This window comes from Ochotona princeps, chromosome 8 (genome assembly GCF_030435755.1).
Source record: "Ochotona princeps isolate mOchPri1 chromosome 8, mOchPri1.hap1, whole genome shotgun sequence".
NCBI lineage: Eukaryota > Metazoa > Chordata > Mammalia > Lagomorpha > Ochotonidae > Ochotona > Ochotona princeps.
Window position 1 is genome coordinate 7,897,218 of NC_080839.1, and position 24,080 is coordinate 7,921,297.

The 24,080-nt window shown below is 44.6% G+C and overlaps 1 protein-coding gene across 24 annotated transcripts in view; it reads right to left on the minus strand.

The window, feature by feature from the left end:
* Positions 1-3,375: 3,375 nt before the first annotated feature.
* Positions 3,376-24,080, minus strand: part of MAP4K4 (mitogen-activated protein kinase kinase kinase kinase 4) — a 155,594-nt gene continuing 134,889 nt past the window's right edge. For 8 of the 24 annotated variants that reach the window (XM_058667481.1, XM_058667491.1, XM_058667495.1 and 5 more), the window contains 14 exons: positions 23,596-23,747; positions 22,604-22,701; positions 19,979-20,154; positions 18,715-18,835; positions 17,590-17,781; positions 15,507-15,624; positions 15,034-15,204; positions 13,309-13,452; positions 11,605-11,739; positions 9,128-9,228; positions 7,411-7,560; positions 6,769-6,928; positions 5,905-6,044; positions 3,376-4,976 (listed from right to left, as the gene is read on the minus strand). In XM_058667481.1, coding sequence (XP_058523464.1) covers positions 4,893-4,976; positions 5,905-6,044; positions 6,769-6,928; positions 7,411-7,560; positions 9,128-9,228; positions 11,605-11,739; positions 13,309-13,452; positions 15,034-15,204; positions 15,507-15,624; positions 17,590-17,781; positions 18,715-18,835; positions 19,979-20,154; positions 22,604-22,701; positions 23,596-23,747 — 1,942 coding nt within the window. In that variant the 3' untranslated portion in view covers positions 3,376-4,892. The remainder of the gene's footprint in view (positions 4,977-5,904; positions 6,045-6,768; positions 6,929-7,410; positions 7,561-9,127; positions 9,229-11,604; positions 11,740-13,308; positions 13,453-15,033; positions 15,205-15,506; positions 15,625-17,589; positions 17,782-18,714; positions 18,836-19,978; positions 20,155-22,603; positions 22,702-23,595; positions 23,748-24,080) is intronic. The other 16 variants (XM_058667490.1, XM_058667499.1, XM_058667497.1 and 13 more) reach the window with 3 other exon arrangements.

Sequence of the window (24,080 nt, forward strand, 5' to 3'; positions counted from 1 at the left end):
CAGACATTCCAGCATCCTATTGACAAGATATATTAATCATTTGTACATTTTCTTTGAAGGAAAACATGTTAAGAGTCCTTTGACAATTTTTAATTTTGGTTGTTGCTGCTGCATTGTAAGAGTTCTTTACATATTATGGATGTTACCATTTATCATACGTGATTTATAAATTTTTTAACCCTTCAGGAGGTTTTCATACTCATAGAACTTTCAAAAATAATTTGTCCTACCCATTTTCCTTTTGATCCTATCTTATTTAGGTTCCTGCATCTATTTCTTTGAAAATAATAAAACAATCTAATGTAACTTCAACGTATACATCACTAGATTTCTTTCTGTGGTATTTTTATTGATTTATTTTTTAATCGTTCCTTGAAATGCCTGATAGCTTTTCATTGTATGTTAGACATTGTGAATGAAAAATTGCAGGCAAAATTGGAGCTAGTAAAATTATCTCCCTCAACAGAGAATCTGTCTTATTTGCTGGCAGGCAGGGTAAGGGCAGATCACTCTGTCCAGTCTGGGACTGAGTGACTTCAAAGTTAGCTTGCATTTTGTTTTTCTGGTTATCCCTTAACCTTAGGGTATACCCTTCCAGTGATATAATGGAAATCCTGGAGTGTTAACCAGAGCCTCTCTTACAGGTCAGGCTACCCACTGAGAGTTTTGCCCCAGCCTCAGACAATTACAACCTCTGCTCCGTTTCATAACTTCTTAGTTCCCTGGGCCTGTGCTGCTTATGAATCTGAAATTATTTGATGGGAGGGAAAACCAGGACGACAGATGCAGGACAGGCCACTGAAGATCCCTGCAGATCTGTCTTCCTTGTCATCCTTTGGCTACAAAAAACATCAGGTAGGGACAGACGAAACCAGATCCTCCGACAGCTTACAGGTTTGCAGAACAGGAGCTGGTTCATGGCGACATGCTGCCGGTGCGGCCTGTTGATCCCAACGGAGTGGCTTCACAGGGAGCTCCAGAAGCCGGCCCTGCTAGTGCTAGGGCGCCACCCATCTTGTCCAGGACAGTCATCATGCTGCTGCTGTCATCAGTTACTCTGATCTGATCCAGGCATGCAAGACGTACAACCTTCTCTCTTCCTTCCCAATGAGCTTAATGCCATTTTGGCTCCAGGAACTTGGCAAAGGAGAGCTCAGTACCTACCCCGAATCTTTACACAAACGCATGTTAATGTATCAACAGCCTATGTTAAGTCCTTGGGGAGGCACTCAGTATCCACCAGAGCAGGGACAGCAGGTGCAGCCCCTACCTGCACTCCCCATCCAGTCTCCTGGGTGATGGCAGACAATGATCTCCTGCCACCCAAAACCCATGTGGAGTTCTTGGCTGCTGCCTTCAGCTTGGCCCAGCACTTGTGGTTGCGATTATATTTGTGGAGCAAATCAGCACATGGAAGTTCTGTTGCTCTGCCGTTACTGATGGGGGTTGGTGGTGCGGGGGGAAGGTGGGAGCAGGGGAGAAGACATAAGAAAGGGACATGCACAAAATATGAGGCCTCGCCAGAAAAAAATCCTAAAGGGTCTGAACATATTTGAAACGCGTGCCACATAAAGCGTCATTTTCATTTTATTTAAGGAAAAAGAGGGGGCAGGGGACAACAGTAATGTTCAAGATACACAGTAGACAAGTTAGCACTGAGAAGGGGGAGGGCTGTGTACTTGCTATCAGTCTGCTTTGCAGTTTCATTAGTAAATTTAATGCATTTTGTCAACTGTTTTAGCAAATTTATAATTGGCAAAATTAGGGATTATGAATCACCAAAAGTATGCTACCACTAAGATGAAAACCTAAATGACGCCTAAGTCATTTAAAAAGAAACCATAAATATGTGATGCACATTAGTGAAACAAAGTAACTTTTGTAAACAGTTTCTCCAACATAACATGTGCATGAGCAAAAAGTAAAAACACTACACTCAAAACAGGGTTATTTGGACTGAAATACAGAAAGGTAGTACTTGGTTAAAGCTCTGACTAAACCTAAGACGAATTTGTGTTTTATTTTGAAGAGCAATCCTACAACAGTTCAATGGTTCATACATAATGGTGCCAGCATAATACTGCTTTCTCTTACATTTCTGCCATGTTGGCACTTTTGTGGGACAGGGTGGGGGTCCCCGTATGGAATTACTCCTTCCCTAAAAGACTATGAAATCTCAACATCTCGCCATCTTCTATGATGAAATCTTCCTGGGCACCCACATGAAGCTACAATTCAAGGTGGATTACAAGGTACTGTGACCAAGAGGGCAAGAAGGACTGGAGGGTCAAGTCAGGAACACACCTGGGACCGACTTAGGACAAATGCTGCCACTCAGTCCTGGGTCCAACCAAGCTCCACAGCAGCTCCACGATAGTGCCCACTGGATGCCTGGGCTGTGCAAACAGGTGCATTTGGACTTGAGCTCACACCCTCTCCAGCACTACAGTAAGGGAACACTCTGAACTGTAACACTAATGAAGCACTATCGCCTGACGCACAGACACTGAAGACCACGACACCACATCCATCCTTTGCGGTTTCTTCTTCACAGACATCAATTCTTTGTTATTCTTCAGACATCGGCCCACCTCTCTCCACTCAGAGTCAGGGAAAGGGGCCACAGCCAACTGTACTTTCTCCTCCTTCTACGTACGAGTGGTGCTTTCAATGGCATAGTCCACCTGCTGGCCTGGTAACTGGCAGCAGGAACTAGCCCCTGACTAAACTTCTCTAGTGATGCAATTTGGCCTACCTCAAGTCCTTTCCAAAGGTGGGATTGAACCCTTCATCCTTCTTCAGGTTAACTACAGATCATCAGGAAAGAATTTTTTTCTGCTCTGGCCATCAACACAATTCCAAGTTACACAAATGAGCAAATTATTTCCATTTCCTTTTGCTTCCAGAAGAAAAAAAGATTTCTGTGTATGTTGCCTTATAGCTACAATCAGCTGTTTAAGCTGTTTTTTTTCCCCCTGCATTTGTGAGTATATTTTTTTTTAAACAAAATTTTTCTAGTTAAAAGGACAGCTATTGGCAAAAACGCTGAACCAGGAGGAAGAGAACATTAGTGGTCGGAATGTGGTGGAAAGGGGGGCAAACCCCTGGCAAATGCGAGCAGGTGACTGTTAATTTGGGGAAAGGGGTGGAGAATGGAGGAAGTCCTCCATTTTATGCTCTAAAAGAAAACTGGCCATAAAGGAGTATGAGTAACCCTGCGGGACTCCCAGCTTCTGTTTGGCGGACGAAGCTCACAGTAGCCGTCCCCACTGATAGCACTCTGCACCCAATGGGAGGAAAGGGAGCTGGCAGAGCCACAACCGACACACCGACATCCTTGCAGAGCTGAGTGACGACCAGGAAGCCACGAAGATTATTATTCAAGACATTTATTACAAATGTCATGAACATATTCATGAAGTAAAACTGGTTTAAAAAACAGAATAGAGCAAGTGAGAAAATGAGAAAGCCAGGGTTTTGATATTACGCCTAAAACACAGGAAGATGCTGTCTTTATGAATAATTAGAATTAACTACATTCTTAAAATAGTTTTAGTGCATTGCATTTTTAGAAAAAGGGAAATCTCTACACCCCAAAAGGGTGTCTGCAACACTGAACAGTTTGTGTGACTATTCGAATGTGACCACCTGTCTGCTCCCAAACCCCCAATTAAGAAACGAGCTCTCTCGTGTTGCAGGCTCCAGAGGCCCCACCGACCATCCATGCTCAATCTGGGGAAGACGAAGCACTCGGCTTTCCAAGCCCAGAAAGCACGCTGCAGCAGCCTAAGGCTTCTATCTTCATGGAAAGGGCTTCTTGTGCTGCTGAGATTTGTAACAAAGTAACAGTCAAACTTCAATCTGATAATTTTGGTATTAAGATTAAATTAAACATTAATGGTCTCTTCCAAAAACATATAAACTAAATCACCTCTCAATGCATTAAAAACAATGAGGTAGGCAAAAAAATCAACATGTGGTTTGAATTTTTTCTGCTGCAAGTGCAGACTGTGGTAAAACTGCTGTTGCACTTCTAGGTTTAAACAAAAATTAAACCTTTAACTGAGGCAGTGCTAATACTGTCACACAACAAAGTTCTGGCCATTATACAAAATGCACACATTATTTCTTTTCTTTCTTTTTTTTTTGTTTTGTTCTAAAGATCCATCTGCACATGATTTAGGCAAAACTTGGTACACAGAAAAATGACTGAGTGTTGGCCAGGACCCCCCTCCCCCAATCTGAAGAAACAAAACAGGACCCCTTAGCCCACCCCACCCCCACCCCCAAGCCCCACCCACAAAAAAGTTATCCTAGTAACTGTGTCTTTCACATTTTATAAATATTAACTTCTTAAACCTGCACCTTCTTCTTTGTCCACATATTGTCACATTACAAAAAAGAAATGTCAATTAAATACATTGTTAATGTTACTATATTAAATCTGCTCTCCACTTTAGCCAATTGCTCCTTACACCACCACTCTTCACCTCCTTGTGCCCATGGCCAATAACAACAACGGCATGTTCATCGTCGCCACCTGCAGACACGCCTAAGACAAGAGTCATTCAGAGACAAGGAATTCTGGAGCTGCAGGAAAGGTGTTTGCTTTCGGGTCTGATGCTCAATCCCAGACACGTATAGCACCTGATGGTAGGATCTCAACAGCACCGGCTGCATTGCAGCCTTGATTTATTTTTGAGTAAGGACAAGAACAGGGATAAACTGGTCAAAGAGCAGGAAGGAAGGGACAGGGAGGACCCAACACGTTGAGGTCTGCACACACAGCTGTCGGCTGTACTGGTGCAGCTCTGAGCTCCAGTTGCAAGGAATTCCAAGTTCTCAGGACCTTGAAGACTCTGGAGACTGACAATCCCTGGATCACATTGCTTCTACCAGCTCAGGAGGGAAGTCCTGCCCAGGGTCATGAAATATACCTGACTGCTGCCACCGGAGCGCACAGACGCAAAGAACACCTGCAAAGGCAAGAGGAGAGGGTGTGGTGAGCACAGCCAGAGGGCACTCTGCCAAGCGGGGTCATCAGCTCCACCAACACTGCCGTGCGCAGGAAGCCGAGATCCCCAAGGGCCTTTTGATAAGGAGTGGTGCTCTGCAGCCAATTCTCACTACAATACAGGCTTGTTATCTGGATTAATTCCTCGACATACGGTGCAAGCTCAAAGGCAAACATTGGATATCGCTGAAAGTGAGGTATTTCTTCTTTCATTGTTACCACTATCTAGACAGGAATAAACAGTGAGACAGTGAAGATGCCTCAGTAACTATTTCTTTTTCTTTCTAAAGATGAAGTTATAGTCTACCAGTTCATAGGACTTGATAGGGAAAGTAATAATACACATATAAAAAACAAGCCATTGCCTGCAATTTAAAGAATGCTTTAGTGATGCCTACAGTAAACACACCAAGGCAGGCATACACTGGAAAGCTGGCAAAGCCCTAGATAAGGTCCGAGTTGAGAGTTTCATGGTAACATGTGTGGGAGACATTGTTCACAAATGAGTTTCAGGAGCATGAGGGCAGAGGACCACGGAGCTCTTGTGTTGAGAATGCGCCCACTACAGTAGGAGGACTAGCTTCAAAGGTACATGTATAGTATGCTTCTTTCTCACTTCAAATGAAAAGTTCAAATTAAAGTCAGCTAGAAGGGTTTACTATAATTCAAAACAGGGCAGGGTTGGGTTTAAGAGACATGTTTTCAAGGCCGCAATGCATTGCTTTAGAAGTGCCCTAAGCCCATTGGATAGGAGAGAAGAAGGTGGGGCTTGGGAAAACCCACTTAATATTAATGGTCTTTCCCAACTCCAAGGCAATTTATCACAGGAAAAATAAACCACCGCTAAAAAGATAGTGGCAACTAAAAACAAGCCATAAGGAAATCATTACCTTGTCATTGCGTTCACATAAGAATTTTAGTCTCTGAGCCCTTTTGTGCATAAACACACCATCCAAATGGCCAGTCTCCACAGATCGGATCTCAATGGCCTTCTCTCCCCAACCCATTGTCTGATTAGATCGAATATAAGCTACAGGGGAAAGCAGAAACAGACACCATGAATGACAAGCCAATCAATATACATCACATCCACCTAAAGGCCTAGCATCTAAGCATTTTCGCTTATGTGGATTTTCACATTTACTACCGCCTGTTCTATCGTGGGAGCAGGTCCTTCAGTCAATGGGTACATCTCATTTCCCCTAGACCTTTCTGGGAGCCCGCCATTTGAGCTGCGAGCTTAGTGCAGAGTGTCATCAGTCCAGCCCCAAGTGAAGGCAGTGGGCAGAAAGGACAAGGAGAGGGAGAGACAGAGACTCAAACTGCAAAGAACCCAAATAATTCGAGGTTATAAATGTAAAGCTATGAAAATTTCAAATATCAGCCTTTATTACTGTTTGCAAAGAGACTGTGCCTGAGGGCACGGCCGGGTGGAGTCCTCTCCTCTCGAGAGCACAACACTTTTTTTTCTGCTCTCCCTTCCACATTTGCCCTATTCTCTGGATGTCTTCAAGATTAAATGAGGACCCTATGATAAAAGAGTTTTCAAGTTTTAAAATGTACCAAGTTTTAAAACGAGTTTTAAAATGTACCAAGAAATGTACTGTATTTGATCTACAATAGACTCGGAGTTATTTCTGTAAGTCCATGATCTGACTTTGCTGACTGCCCCAACGGACAGCCCAATGCCGAAGCAGCATGTGCAGCTGGCGAGATGGATACACGCAGTCCTGGAGCAGGCTTCCCTTTCGTACCTACGGACGTGGGCATCTCGCCCCACTGCAGCACCACGTCCTTGGTGATCCTTCCGTAGGTGTTGACATACACGCCCTCATCTTCATAGCACACCAGAAGCTCCATCCCGTCTGTGTTGGGGAGGATGATGATAGCATGGGGTTTGATGCTACACTGGATCTGGAGAGGAGGGACAGAGTACAGGGGAGCCCGTTTGTGGCAACTTCCAACCCCGTTGGAGTGTTCAGCAAGATGGCCTAGCCACATCCCTTATGATAGACACAACAATTCATGTCCCAAAGCCTATATTTCATACTTCACATGCTCTCGCGTTTCCTGAGGCCACTGAAGTACATTGAGACGGCAAGTCTAACTGGAAACTACTTCTCACCCAGGGTCTGCCAGCAACAGGTCCCCCAATCCACCCCACGTTAGTCAAAGAACCGGCTAAGAGATAATCAGCAGGGCTTCAGAGTCAAGGAAGTGCATTTCCTAGTCTCAGCATGGAGCTGTTGAAAATGGCACTCGATCAAATACTCACCCCCACACCAAAGGGAAGGTGAGCAATTCCTGACTGTTGTTAGTTCACCATGCACAGTAAACAGAAAAGGCGAAACAAATGAAGCCAGTCAACCAACCATAGAGTGTGGATTCTTTCTTACGTGTGTTGGTAGATAAATGTCGTATACTGATCCCGAATCCACATCAACGGCATGGAACCCTGCACAGGACCCATAGATCACCTTCAGCCTCTGGCCTTCCTCCACAGTGAGATCCACCAACAGTGGCTTGTGCGCTAGCTCACCAAACGACTGCAAGGAAGCAACCACAAGAGAAACCGTGAGGTGAAGGTTTACTCTTAACAGCAAACCTAGAAGCAGACACAAGGCTGTTGGCTACTCAGACACCAAGTCGCCCTTACAATGACAATACACAAAATGCTCTACACACTTATTTTCCCTATTAGTTAGCATCAAGAAGACACTTCTTCCAGAGATTACGTATCAAATCTCTTTTTAGCCCAAGAATTCTGCCTTGTCACTTACTATCCTACTGGTGGCCAAATGGGGACCCCTCAAATGTGGGTGCCTGAGCGAGAAGTTCTCATAGAGACCCACACTGAGAATTGCTAAGTGTTATCTTCCTCACTGTTAGAGCTTTAGAGTTCTACTTCCACATTTTGATCCTGACACAGTGATGAAACGCTCCAATACACTGGAACAGCGTGCACTGTAATGGGAAGCCCACTATTGATACCAACACCCACCACCCCCAAGACTGGGACAGCAACAACTACTAGTACAGTTACCTGGTATATAGCAAGCATGACCAACTCTCAAGAGGAATACGCAATTTTCTAATGAATTCTAACAGCGCTCAGTTTAAACAAATATGATAATCCCATTTATCCTACTTCACCAAAGAATCAAGCAACAAGCAACCTAAAAATTTAATTTTCTCCAAATAACCGAAACTTACCTTTTCAGTAAAATTAACTATTATTACTTTTTTTAAATAAGTACAATCAGTTTAGATGAAAACTTAATTCCTTGTCCTGTACCAAAATGGCCCAAGAGCCAACTGCAGGTTTTGTTTATATTGTTATAAATGACACTATGAAGCCGTTCATTGTATATGGGGTCAGAATAATAGTAATTTCAATTAAGAGTTTCATGAATTTGTATTAAGGCAAACTTTAGAATAACTTGTAAAAATATATTAAAATATATGAAACTGATTTTCTATTTTTTCCAAAGCTATTTAAATACATTAAAGACTAATAATTTGATATTATTTACAATTCCATAGAAATATAAACACTATACAAAGTGAGGTACTGTGGAACCATGGTACCTCACAAAATGGGAAAGGCATCTTAGTTTATGAGTTCAGATGTCCACACTGTTATTCAAACAAAAGTGGGTCATGAATATTTTAACTTTAATTTTCCATTTAATGCATATTCCTGTGACATCAAAAATTTCTGCACTTTGCATTTGAAATTAGCACTCTATGGAACAGACACACATGCTGAGCCCATCTATCTCTCTCTCCGTTCTCACAACTAACAGTAAAAAGCCTGGAAGATAGGAGTGGTCTTGCTCTGTCTTTCCCCTTGTTACCACGCTGCCACACTGGTCAGCGTGTTCCCCAACACTAGGTTCCTCAGTCCCGGCCCTCTGCAGGCACAGAAGGTGCTAAGCCTACTGCAGACACCAGACCCAGACTTGCTCAGGACAAAGCTGAGATCTAGATAAAATAGCACGTAGTTCTCATTTCATTCATTTTAACTGTTCAGACTTTTCAAGCTTATCCTCTGACTACTGGTTGGGTACTGCACAGCTAACACTTCTTTCCAAAGCATTTCACTTTCATTACCTTAAAGGCCATGAATTTGTGATATGGCTTAGGCGCCCACGCGTAGACTTCTACAGAGCTCTTCAAAGCAATTACTAGAAATTTGATTCTTTCATATTTTACTGTGGGAAAAAAGAAAACACAAGTTATCACCATGGAAATCTTAAATTCTTTTAGCCAACTTCTCGAAAATTTATAAATATATATTCTGGTAAATACACTCAACTAATGGGGGGTAACAGTAAGCCTCACAGTTCTCTTTTCCAGTTCTTAATAACCCATCATTGACTTTGACATTCTGTCAGGCTAAACTCCAGTGCTCTGGAAACCATCAGGGAATGCTTAACTGAAGTTTCTAACCTTCTTAGAAACCAATTAGTGTATAACAAATGACAATGGCAGGCATCCCACCTTCCTGTCTCCAGGGTTCTGTCACTACTTCCAAAAGGAAAATGGCGTAATTAGCCAAGAGGTTCCTGAATCACAGAGAGCAGTCAGGTTCCCCAAGGGATTCACAGACTGAAAATCATGGAAGACTCTGCAAAAATACACAATGAATCTTGAATCCTGTCAGGACACAGATGTCTCTGCACAAATTCAAGTATCACCCACGCCTACCTTCTGATCTGCACTAGGAGGGATTTCTAGAACTCAAACTGAAGTTCTGTATTAGGGAAGTGGGGCAGAAGTCAATGGAATCCCTCTTCAGCCACACAACAACCGCCGCCTTTCACAGCAACTGTTCTGCTCCCCTCCCAGTCAGGTAACTCTGCCAAAACCAACTGCCAGGAGAGGCTCCTGATCACATGTGGCTTAATCCTTCAGTTTTGTTTTCATGTTTTTACATTTTTACGTGAAGATTTATTTTTGGAAAGGCAAATCTACAGAGAGAAGGAGATACAGAAAGATTTTCTGTCCTCTGGCTCACTCCCAAAGTGCTCACAATAGCTGGAGCTGAGCCAACTCAAAACCAGGAGCCAGGAGCTTCTTCCAGTCTCCCACACAGGTGCAGGGTCCCAAGGCTTTGGATTGTCCTCCATTGTCTTCCCAGGCCACAAGCAGGGAGCTGGATGGGAAGTGGGGTTGCAGGGATGCAAAGTGGCACCCATATTTAATATCACACTTGATTCTTTGTGTTAGATGGCTTGTAAATTTGATAAGACTCCTCATTAAACTCCATAATTGTCACTGCCCAATAAATCACCGCAACTAATATTAAGCATGAAGGATTACAGCAAGCTATTCAAAGCAACACTATCTCTAACTTTCTGCAATGCTGAAAATGCTTTACTTCTGACAATGGTCACCAGACATGGCTATGAGCTAGTGCCACTGACACTGAATTCTAAATTGACTTAATTTAAATATGCCCTAAACTAGTTCCCTGTCCTTGGGGCTAATCATAAACAGATGGTATCATCCACACTTATCTGCAGAAGTTACCTGTGACTCACTTTGTAATATGGATGGCTTGAAGATCCCCGCTCTGTTCTGATGAAAAACCTTTCAATCTAACATGCCTTCCTCTACCTCCCCCTGTAGGACAGTCTACTCATACAGTTGAGCTATTCAGAGCTTACATGATTCAATCTGATCTTACATGATTTTAGTTACATTACAAATAAAAACACAGAACTGTTTTGTAGTATCACCCAGAAGCTATTCAAATGTTGAGGTGTTTCAGGTTGTTCTCATAAGCCAACATGATGAGTGCTGTGCAGCGAGGACACTGTCAATGACAATGTCAGTACCTCCAACAATACACGGTTTACAAACATGGAGAAAAGAAAACACGCAAACAAAACTCCATGTTCTATGTACCAATTCTTTAATAGATTATTTTTTCCACAAAACTGTAATTCAGTTAAAATCCAGCATTTTCCTTTACTTCCAAAATCAGTATCAGTTTTTGATTTGTTTCATTGCAAAAATAATCAGCTTTGGCTTTGTTTGTATTATGATCTTACTTCACAGGAATCGCTACATGCATGCCATGCAAGAAAAAACAAGGGTCGCCAGGAAGTGTCACCTGGCCAACGAGACTCACTGACTTGCCAGGAGCACTGTACACTGATGTGGAAATGGGAAGCCATCACTCTTCTAAACAGAAGAGTAAGCCCAGGATGAGAAGGGCTCTAAGTCAGTTGCTTTCACTTGACAAGACCTCCTTAAAAGAGGTTCCTTGGAAACACTCTACAGGAAGAACGTGGAGTGTTAAAGAGAAGGGGTGAAAAGATATTCACAAGAGCAACAGTGCTGCAGGAGCCCGAGGACAGTCAGAGTGGCAAGACATTCCCTGTCATGTTGCAGTTTCACACAAGCCATCGAAGTCAGTGTTGAGCTAAGATGTCAAGACTAGGTGATGTTTCAAAAACTGAACACTAGAAATATGCCACATTTAAAAAACAACTTCACTATTCAGTCTTCAGAGATCATTTGAATTTTAAGGAGACTCTAGTGAGAAGTACAAAACAATGATACACCCCTCTGGAACTTACCAACTTTATAGTGGACACATCCTTCCAGATCCCCCACAGTCGTCCACCCCTGTTTCTTCTCAACTTCTGGATCATTGTGAAGTATTTTATTTCTTAACCAAGACAAATAGTAGACACGTAACTTATCCTTTTTGCCTAGAAAAAATCAAGTATCATTAGTAGTAATAATAACCAAAAGAAACATATATACAGTAAATATCTTTCCCCTAAGAGAATCCTGCTGCAACCAAACTTTACTAGAAACTCAATACTAGCTACTTAGATGGACTTCAAAAAAGCCCATGGAATATTACTAGGTGTAGGCATGTGCTAAAAGGAAAGGTTATAAAAGAATAATGAATTCAGACTCACATAGATGGAACGGGTTAAACAAAGAAGCTGGCACCAACAGGTCATTAAATCAATACCATTATGGTATTTCAAGGCCTGTGTAAAGTTTTATAATATCGCCTATCTTAACAGAACAATAAAAATAAAGTATCAAGAAATTATGGTCAATTCAACACAGACAAGCATGCTGAAAGGACATCTGTGAACAATGCTTGCAAGAGAGGAAAAAGAAAGGAATAAACCCTTGGGGCAACAACAGCAGAACAATGAGGAAATGGCATCCTAGAGGAAGGTTTGATGGCTTAACGGAAAGCTCATGGTTTGGATGAGCACATGCCGGCAGGATGGATTCACTTTTAGGACAGAGGTTGCTATGGGCAGGGAGCTGAGGGGTGGGAATGCTGTCTGCAGGTGCATTCCTGCAGCCTAATGCTTGTTCAGGCTACATCAGCCATACATGGTGTTATGATGCAATCATTATTGCTATTTCCTTTATGTTTGAAATACTGCAAAAATGTGTAGTTTTCTTCTTACAAGTATATATTTATTGGGTGTGACATACACTTAAAAGACTGGCTGTTAAAAACTACTAAATGCCATATATCTGGATGATTTTACTTTTTTTCTTACATGCTTTTGTATAGCACTTTCTTACTTTTTAATTTCAACAATGAAAATCTTATAAGTAATATATATTTTACAAAAAAAATTAAACTTACAGTTGTGTTAGTTTATGTAAGAATAAGCAACATGCTCTAATACACTTCTTGTTGAGGTGAACTTAAGGGTCTTGGATGCCCGACTTGCTGATTAAGATTAATTGTATCTGCACTCCACACTGGGCACCTGGGGGGTGTGGCCTTTGCTATCTAGCCCTGGCTCCTGACTTCAATTCCTGCTAATGAGAATTCTAGAAGCCAGCAGGGATAGCACTGGTAACTTGGGTTCCTGCTAACCTCATGGGACGCCAGTACTGCATCCCGGGCCCCAGCTTTGCTGAACCCACACATCAGCCCCTGCTGTCATAGGCCATTTGGGGAGTGAGTTACTAGGCGGGAACTCACTCACTCTTTCTATAAGTCCCATGGAAGGGAGCAGACGGCACAGACCTACACAATGGATGAGGCAAATGAAATGTAACAAGCAGAGGGAAGGAGGGCTGGGTGGCGCAGGAGACATCAATGCACAGGCTGCCGTGTTTCTCACGAGTGTTCTTCAGAAACAGATCAAGTGCTCACATGCATCAGATCTGAAATCCTCTCCTTGCTCATGGTAAAGTCACAATATATCACACTTAGCCAGTACATCAGAAAAGAGTAACTAAAATCCATGATGAGAGTGCCAAATAGTCTGCTATACAAATAAATCAATTACCAGATATTGTCACCAAGACGTTCAAGCCTTCAAGTACATCCATTTGTTGAAACCTCCTTCGGTTGATCAGAGGATACACTTTCCCTTGGCCACTTCTGTCCAGCAGCATCAGGCCACTCTCTGTCCCCACCAGCAAATTCACTCCTATTTCAAGGACACAGAAAAGTCTGAATTTTATGCTATCTTTGGCAAACAGTAGCTTAGAAAGGGTGGGGGGGGGGCAAGCTTCTTTCATTTCTTTCTAAGGAAATACTTAGAATAATCAGAAGCTAGAGCAACCTAACCTGCAGCAGCCCACCCCACAGTGGTGATGACAACACAGTTGCTTATGCATAATGAAGGATGTAAGTGGGAGAACCACAAGCCTCACCCCCTTTTCCTTCACCACCCACCAGGTTCCAGTTGTCCCTCAGTTCCCCTGCAACCATTCAAGCTCATCATCTCTTTGGTTTTACACATCCCACATGGAGTCAGTCACAGGAGGCTCTTGAACAACCTCCCACCTGAGACAATGATCTCTTCATGCTTTATCATTGTTTTCACTGGCAAACTTTGGAAAGGAACTGTATTTACTCTTAAGCTCGATGTGGTCTTTATCACTCAATCTTGTATCAGGGTCCACTCTCTACCATCATGAAGGAACAACTGCTCCCTGTTCCACTGGTCCCCTCTCTCCACACCTGGGGAATACTGAACTACCAGGACCTCTCTTATCTTGCTGTCCATGGACTGTGACTCTCTCGCTGTGCTGAGGTGTCCTCTATTTCCATGTTATCTGCTCTGCTTAAACAGAAACATTTTGGTGGCTGTTTGGTGAAACCTGAACCCACTCGCCCATGCTCCAGGGATTCCTGGGGACCCATTACCCCTGCGTCCACACAGCACTTCCCTGTTTTTATATCCTCTACATATTCCCACTGAAACCTTCCTTGCTACACAGAACTGACTAACTCATTCACCAACTCCAGATGCCCCTTCCTTTCCCCTGCCTTTGGTCTTACTCTGCTTTAAGTGAGGAATACAGTAAGTAGGTCAACTACTCTGTCTCTACCCTTTCATGGCTGCATATCTATCGAGTCAGTCCATTCTTCCTAAACCCTTATGGAGTCACACGGTATCTTCACAAACACATTTCATTGAGTTGGAAAAGTTTCCTTCTGGCACTTAAAGACTCCTAGACCCTTGAGCCAATACACTTTTGTCTTTTCCATTTACTCATTTCCAAATGTATCCCAGCTTTAGTCTAGAACATTTGTCTAAACTACCCTTGTAACATGTATTACTGATTATCTTAAAATTCTTGTGAATTGGGTACACAGATATTTCAAAAAGTTGATAGAAAACAGATTATCATGAAACACATTATATATGGATTTTAAAATTTCCCTGCACCATATAATCTTGCCTTGTTGTGCCATTATCTTTTCATTTTGCATCCTCACTAGCCTTCTGAAGCCCCCAACAGGATTGCAATGATTTCCTAACCTAGGTAACGGATTCACTGACACAAGGAATAAAGGTATTTGGGTTTTTACAAAGTCAACGTTTCCAGGCGGACGGATGATAGGAAAGAGTATCATGGCTCTTGGAGAAGGTATCAGGTGGGCATCATAGGAGTCTCTCGCCTTATCTGCTAGAAACCCTTTTACAATGGTACTTTTCTGGAAGACTTACACACCCCTTAGCTTAAGAAGGAAAGCATCAGAACAGCATGGAGACACCTACCCCACAAGGCCGCACACAGAATCTCAGAGTTAAACCTCTTCTTGTATTTACGAATCTCAGGGGTGTCACTCTGTGGCCTCGTGTTGGTGGGATTCACGTTGACCACCGAGCCCTTACGGGTAGGATCTTGCCTTATGGCTTCTGGTCTCATTCCCTCACAGGAGAATCCCACTGAAATACAGCACAGGGGACATCATTTTGTGAACATTTCTATATATTACACATCTGCCTCCCTCCCCACTGCATGTCAAGTAAACCATGTATCTTCTGTCAAAAAGAAGTTTGTAAGAAATGTATATGGAGGGAGGAGGCTGACTTCCGCAGCTCACTGCAAGTAAGGCGATGCAAGCAGGACGGGGGTTCCCGTCTCGAGGTCTGCGCCTGTGAACGATCATGTGCCCCAGCCACGGGAAAGCAATGCAAAGTGGTCACGGCCTGCCTGCCGGCCTCGCCCTTGCCGCCACTGTACTTACCCACAGAAGTCACTGTTGTCCCACTAGATGGAGAGATCTGTAGTAATCTGGGGTCTATAAAAGGTGTAAAGGAGGAGGAAGATTTGTGTTTCTGGAGTGTGCTACTAGCGGACTGAGTCTGCAATGCAAATTTCAATTTTGTTAATACAAATGACACAAAAAGATGAACACTTAAAAAAACATTTTAATCCACTCTACACTGCACTGTTTCCCAGTACAAAGCCTTGTTCATCCTGCTTCATTCCCGAGACGCTGCTGGAATGCCATGGTGGCACAGCGCAACCCGGGTCACTTCACCTGGAAGCATCGCTTCCTCGTGGGCTGCTCAGATGAGCAGCTGTGCTGCGAGCCACCAACCCCTCCACATACTGTGCTCTTAGGGTTTTGTTTTTTTCTTTCTTAAAAATCAAATAATAAGAACTCCTAAAGGAGGTCAGAAAGGTCTTAAACTCAGTTCATCAACTTGTAAAATTATAATCCTCCCCCCAGAAAGTCCAATTACTCTACGCTGTAATGTTTGAAAATCTTATTTCTTTTAAATTGAGCCTCTTGTCAGAAAGCTACCGAGGCTTCAGGTACATCACCATCGCAGCCATACAACCAGGTGATCACTAGTGAAAGGTGCAAATGACAAAACAAGGCAAATGCTTTAGTTCTTTCAGAAGCACCAGTGTTTTGGTTAATGCTGTAACTCAAAGACCAAAAAAAACCCAAAAAAACCCACAAGAAAGTGAAACAAATTGTTAAGTGGAAATGTAATGACGATTAAAAGAAAACAAACAAAAATAAACTTGCCCGTTGAGTGAGTTAAAAGTTATAGTAAAGTACTGTACATTAGAAGAAAGTGGAGCAAGGTTGATACTATGTACATAAGTAGCAGTGAGTGGGAGGGACACAGAGCTCGGGAACAAAGACCAATGCTCGTGTCCCACTGCACGTCACCTTCTCCAGGCACCTGCAGCCAGCGTGTCCTCACGGCCAGGCCCGCCCATCTCCACCCTGCACAGTACACTCCCTGACCGACGCACCCGTGGCCAGTCCAGCCAAAGCCAATCTGACACCAAGCCCAAAGCATTCAACGTGTGCCTGCTCAGGAGGAGGGAACTGTTTTTATTGCTTTCCAACTAAGGAACCAAAGTAGGAGCGGCCCGGGAGGTAAAAGCTCACGTTAAGGTGGCCGGCTGAAGCTACATGTCAGTTCCAAGTTCCCTCTACTGTCAGATAAAACGCATTCAAACCAATCTCCCACGAAATCAAGGCACTAATTAGCACAGTGCTCCAGGTGAGCCATGCCACTGCACTTGGGCATGATCATGTTCAAAGAGCCAACAGTCACCCAGCTGGCACCCAGACCAAGCACCACAGCCACGCCTGTGAAACGAGCACAGATTTCCCATGTGAAACTGTAAATTAAAAGCATGCTCAGACCTCTGCCCTTCTTGCTTAATATCCTCTTTTCCTAGGTCTCCCTGAAAAGCACTGGACCTCTTGTTAAACTCTGCATGATTGTGAATTTCAAGGACAAATATCCTTTTAACAGCGTTGGTGGAAATAACAGTAGCTAATCAACAACCGCCCCAAAGAAAGAGAACACAGCCCAGCCCTATTTGAAGGAATTGCCTTCACTGTCACCCCAATGTTTGTTCAGAAAAGGCCAAGTGTGCTTAACCAAACTGACCTATACTTCATTTACTGGATACATAAAATGCAAAAGGCAGTTTCTATTAACAACTACAAGAATTTCATGCCAAATACATAATAGGCTTGAAAACACAGCAATCAATTTTACTTAAGATTTTAAAAAATAAACTGAATAAAGAAAAGCCATGCAACTACACTTATCTAGAGAAAAGTAAATAGTGACTGGCAAGTTTGGAGGGAAATCGCTCTAGAGTTAAGGGATTTGTATGCAGATCTGAAACATGTTACTTGAAGGCTGGGGGTGGGGGATGACAGAACAAAGCAGGGGGAGTAGGGGGAAGGGGTGAGGGTGAGGGTGTAAGAAAGGTCTCCTTTGCAAACTAGCTCCTAAGCATTGCTGGTCTAACCCCAGGAAAGCAGCCAGCTGTGGTGCGAGACATACCTCATTAGCAGTGAGCTTGTCCTGGGGTGTCTGTGGGGACATGGTGGGTGTCGGCTGGCTGGAGGATGGGGAGGAGGAAGTGGAGGAAGTGGAGGAGGAATGGCTTTGCTGTAAGAGATCTGGCAAGAGGTGAATGCGACCGGCAAAGCCATTGCTCTCATGATGGCTGGCACGCTTTTGGTCAACTGTACTCTGCAGAAAGAACAGGCACACTGGTCTCGCTCACGGCTGCCGACATTGCCTACGCTCTACTGATCCTGCTCTACGGAAGGTGCTGTGTGACTTTTCAAACGCCATTAAATTACCAAGGGGAAAAAAAAAGAACAAGGAAACTAACCAGACTTGCTCAGATTTCCTGGCCAAATGTTTGCCGGCAGAATTCCAATGGAAGCAGTGAGCCTTCCACCTGGGTTTATCTCTCACTTGAGCTCCCATCACCCCCCACCCCCTTTTTTTTTAATCTTTGTGAACCTTTTCACTCTCAAGCTCTAGAAAGCACCCTGACATTTCCGTAATTCCTGATCTTGACCATAGTCTTCCTCGACCTTCCCTGTGAATGCACCACCACAGTACAGAACACCATCAGGGCAGGTCCCTCCATCATCGCTAGGATGCCAGACTCTATTCAGAGGAGCTGCCAGGGGATGCCATCTAAGCTAAGAAACACAGCTTAGTGATGCAAATGGGACGCACCTGCAAGCAGGTGGGGAAGCAGTCACCCTGTGCTCTCCATGGGGGGCACTGGCGAGGTGGCACAGTCCTGCAGATGCACAGAGCTGAGCACCCTTGGCAGGACCCCGTGACCACCCTGCCAGGCTCCAGGCCTGCACAGGGACTCCCTGCGGCTCTCCTGCTGCTCCGACAGACAGTGAGGCTCAGCGTGGTGCTTGAATGAGGGCTGCCGCAGACATGCACCAGAGCAGCGATGTGGGGTGGAGGACTTGGCGCTACCCTCGTGGCATGCAGCCCACACCTGTCTCCCAGGCCCCCAACACACCGCCCTCTGGGTCTTGTTAACATGAAAAACAGATGATGATGTAGAAACAGCATGAGTGAGTCAATGAGCAAGGGTTAATGACCACAGGAAAAGCTTGGCCTCTGACCACAGGGAGGAGACATGGGTACCTGGCGGACAATCAGCGTGCCCTCCTTGGATGGAGTCATTGCAGGCTCACTTTCGACATCGTCATGAACAATCATGGTTTTCACGGATTCTGTTTCACCATTGCTCAAGGTCAGAGACGACCTATGGGGACAAAATCCGGAGGTGAAGGCCTCACTCCCAGGAGTCAAGGCCCTTACGCGACTTTCCCCTCCTCCAGGTCACAGGGACACAGCTTCCCTAAGGACGGCAAACACTTAGCTTTCCCCCTTTGAGTGAGGATGCTTCTGAGCCAAAAGCTAGAACACATACTCACAGGTTAATTAAAGGAAATTTCTCTTTTACCACTTCCTCAAATTAAGAGGAAGAAATTAAGTGCACATTGGAGTGACAGGGAAGACACCAGCACTGGCACAGATGCAGAGGAGAAAAACACAAAAGCTGTCGGCTACCAGTCTGTGATGTCGCTATCGCCCCCAGGGCCACGCTGCAGGTTAGAGAGCAGACTCAGAGGGGATACCCTTACCCTGGGGCCACACAGCAGGTTAGAGAGCAGACTCAGAGGGGACACCCTTACCCTGGGGCCACACAGCAGGTTAGAGAGCAGACTCAGAGGGGACACCCTTACCCTGGGGCCACTGCTGCAGGTTAGAGAGCAGACTCAGAGGGGACACCCTTACCCTGGGGCCGCACAGCAGGTTAGAGAGCAGACTCAGAGGGGACACCCTTACCCTGGGGCCACACAGCAGGTTAGAGAGCAGACTCAGAGGGGACACCCTTACCCTGGGGCCACGCTGCAGGTTAGAGAGCAGACTCAGAGGGGACACCCTTACCCTGGGGCCACACAGCAGGTTAGAGAGCAGACTCAGAGGGGACACCCTTACCCTGGGGCCACACAGCAGGTTAGAGAGCAGGCTGGGGGTGGGGGGTGGGACACCCTTACCCCGGGGCCACTGCTGCAGGTTAGAGAGCAGACTCAGAGGGGACGCCCTCATCTTGGGGCCATGCTTCATGCTAGAGAACAGGCTGGGGGGAGGGACACCCTTATCCTGGAGCCACACAGGTTAGACAGCAGGCTTAAAGGGGACACCCACAGATTGCGGCCACATGCCGTGTTAGAGAGCAGGCTTGGGAGGGGGCCGGACAGGGGACACCCTTATCCTGGGCCCAGGCAGCAGGTTAGAGAGCAGACTCAGAGGGGACACCCTTATCCTGGGGCCACGTGGCATGTTAGAGAGCAGGCCTGGGGGGACACCCTCCTCCTCGCCAAGCTACGCAGGGACTGACGCCGCTCTGGTGTCCTCCGGTCCCGAGGTGGACTCGTCGGCCCCTTCCTGCTCCACGTCATCATCCTCCTCATCAGTTGTCCCTGACTCTTCACTGGAAGAGGAATAGTCAGTCACTTTGTGAGGGGGCCGCACATCTTCCACGGCTCGAAGTTCTTTGGCCAGTGCTGTCAAATCCTAATGCACGGGGGACAGAGGGAAGAAAGCAGGAAGCAATGAGAACACCAATAAACCATAAGGTCACTTTCACAAAATGGCCAATTACAGCATTTCCCAGTTACCTAGGCAGGCAAGCCCTTGTAGCTTTCAACAGAAATGGGGGAGGGGAGGGAAGGTGAAGGGGTAAAGAAAAGGAAGAAAACAAAAAGACAAGACAGAAAAGTAGAAAAAAAAAGAGAAAAGAGCAACAACAGTCTAAGATAGTGATTGAAATCTGAATGCCCCAGCAATACAAAAAATTGGGGTAAGTACCTAAAAATATTTAAAAATTTTCAATGTAAAATTTTCCATCAACTGAAGAATAGTCAAAACCTTGGTGTTTCTGTTAAAAAAAAGGCATCTAAATAACAAAGTCTTCCTTTAAGGCAACTAATCAGAAAACAAATTTCCAGTTCACAGGCCTGATTTAAAGTATTTTTAAGGCTTGATTTTTTCCCTCTGTTATTAAAAGGTCCAATCCTACAAAGCTGAGTACCACTGCATTACTCACACCATGCTTTACTGATTGTTAATCACCTGTGAGCGTCTGGAAGAAGTTTTTGACCTTTGATCCCAGAATGTAAGCTGTGACCCTCTGCGGGCTGTGAGGTGGTGTGGTAGGGCTGCCTCACCTTTCAGCTAATACACAATTCCCCCCGGAATATCAGAAAAAGAAATCCACTGTGACATTTATACAAGAAGCGATTCATTTCCCTTTCCTAAGTTAAGATGCATGTAGGTACTGTGGCACAGAGGGGTGAGCCACCACTTGAACAGCTGCATCCCCTGCTGGAATCCTAGGCTAAGGACTTTCAACCCAGATTCTTGCCAATACAGGCAGAAAGCAGCAGGTGACCGCCCAAACGCTTGGGCTCCTGCCTCACGCATGTCAGATCTGGATGGAGCTCCAGCTTCCTGGCTTTGGCTGTTTCGGGGATTTAGGAAATGCTTTTCGAGTAAATAAATAAATCTTAGAAATAAAATTTAAGAATATTATCAGGACTCTCTTTTTGATGCTTTTTAAAAATTTCTCTTGGAAAGCTAGATATACAGAGGAGAGACAGAGAGGAAGATGTTCCATTGGCTGATTCACTTCCCAAGTGGCCACAATGGCTGGAGCTGAGCCAATCTGAAGCCAGGAGCCAGGAGCCAGGAGCCTCTTGAGGGTCTCCCACGCGTGTTCCCAAGGCTTTGGGCCGTCCTTGACTGCTTTCCCAGGCCACAAACAGGCAGCTGGATGGGAAGCAGGACTGCCAGGATTAGAACTAGCATCCATATAGGATCCCTGAGCAGGCAAGATGGGGACTTTAGCTGCTAGGCTACCGCACTGGGCCCTATACATTTTCATATTAGAAATTCACATGTCATCTATTTGAGAATGTCATTTAAAAATAGTAAGAATTTTGAAAAACCAGACTATATTGTTATTTTTCTTTTATTCTTAGCAGCTCCAATTTAGTTTTCAACAGTCAGCAGGGGTTTTTGTTGTTGTTGTTACTGTTTTTGTTTTTTTTTTTTTTGGCTTTGAACACTAAAATAATAGTGACCAGGTATCTGGCTGCTTTGCAGCTACAGCTTTTTAAATGACTAATAAATACAAACAGAAAATTTTATGTGTTAAGAAAGCTAAGGTAAAGGTTTGCTTTAAAAAAATCTGAAACAGAAAAAGGTAAGTTGAGCAAGGAAAAAATAATGAACTCCCCGCATGCGAAGCTGAAAGGGAGCAGCTAAGAGGACTACGAGCTTGCACTGTGCAGACACAAGACTCACCACTTCGCCCTTCATTCAGGACAGGGAAGTCCCAGAGGCGCAGAAGCCACCGTCGAGGAATACACAGCAGGAGAAAGCACAGCAGAAAGGGGGCGGGGGAGAAGCATAGAATCAGTTGCAGCAAGAAATCAAAACTCTGGCAAACAAGGTTTAAACTTGCAAGGTGTACACGCAGCTGCGTGCTGAGTTAACACAGCAGGAGCAGAGAACAGGTATGGAAGTCTCAACCAGCCCCAGGTACCTCGAGGCAGCATTAGACAGCTGGTAAGTCCAGGAAGAAAAAAATTTACTCTAAAGTGAGTAATGCAAATGCTCAAATCATCAAAAATAATGGTTAAAACCAAGCAAAGAGATAAAAAGGCTTTTTTCTACTGGACTTGTGAAAGCATCTCTTCCACATCATTAAGTAAAGCACTGTGCCCTGCCCACTGCTTCTTTGCAAGGCTGACTATCCACCAAAGCCATGATTGGACACGAGAATGCCTTATCCTGTTGAGGTCTTGACGTAGCCAATGAAGCCGGAGGGAGGGGTACAACTGTGAGTGGGGGTGAGGTTATTCCAGCGATTCGTCCAATCTGAAGGGCCCACCAGAAACAACTCCTGTCCTCTCAGCACTTTAGTTTGAAATAAGTGAAGCCGAGTTTGCGCCATCCTTACAGCAGGCTTGAGAGGTCTGAACACTTCTTTTTTATCTTCAGGCTTTTTTGCTACATTTTCAAGGCGCTGAGATGGCGATCCTTCCGACTTGGATGATGCTGTGAAGGTCAAAGACAAGAGAGGAAGATGTACGGAACAAACATTTCCTAGAGTTGTATGGAACAAACATTTCCTAGAGCGTCCAGCCTTCTGTCCTTCCTCTTCCTCACCTCTACCCACTCATAGCAGGAGTTCACCCCAGGGGAGCATGATCTAGGAGCACTGTGGCAATCTTTCAGATGCCTTATTTAAAATTTCTACCTGGGGCTGGTGCTGTCTACAGGGATGGAATCCGGGATGGAATCCCACAGATGCGCCAGTTGGGAGGCCCAGCAGAGGATGGCCCGAGAGCTGAGACTCCTGCATCCACAGAGCATCTACAAGCTCCTGGCTTCATCCTGGCTACTCTCAGCCACCGCAGCCATTTGGGAATGAACTAGCAGATAAAATATCTACCCCCTCTCTGTCACTCTGCTTTGCAAACAAATAGATCTTAAACAAAAAAAATTTCTACCTGTTCACCCTCAACATGTGATAATTAGTGAGTGCCCTGATATTATGTCAAAAACAAAGAGGGACTTTTCACTGTCATTATGAGTAAGCAGAAATAACCAAAAGGCAATATAAGTTCTGGAGCCCTGGGAAATGGGTTCAAATCCCGGTTTAGATATTTAGCTCATTGCCTTGGATAAGTTGGTTAATAGCACCAAGCGCTAGGAATATATAAATCTCTCAAAGCTTAGGTCTTCATGAGCTAAATTAAATTTTAAATTATGGCAACTCTCAGTGAAATTATCAAACTACACTAAAACACTGTTTCGTGGCATGTAGCTGCATGCAAATGATAGGTCTTTCGTGGCATGTAGCTGCATGCAAATGATAGATTAAAAGCACTTCCCATACACTGACCCCCCCACCCAAGGTGTTTAGGGAAATGAGCAGAGGCCACCTACATCTGACTCGGAAGCGTTCTCCGGAACCACTCTGCGACCCAGGGTGAGACCCAGGCTGGGAACCTGAGTTGCTGGACCCTGAGGAGCTTCCACTGCCAGGCCTGGGCACCAGCTTCTCCACTCTCTCCCAGAGGAGTCTGGGCTCAATACTACTGTTTAAAGAGAAAGAGGAGAGAGCTGATGCGTTATTCCAAGATGGAGCACCACGTTAGAAGTAGGTGATGTGTGTACAATGTGTATGCATGCATTTAAAACGAAATTCAGGGACGAGAAAAGCAGCCTGTAAACAGTAATGAAAACCAAATTCACCAAGCTACAATGACATTATTCAACATTCTTTTCTCTCCATCTAAAGAACCAAATCCCTCAATGACAGCCTATGAAAAGCAAGCCTAAAAAATCTCCATTAGGACTGACAAAATACAATCACTGAGTTTAGAACTATCACAATTTTGGTCACAGTTACAAACTTCAGTTCTTTACAT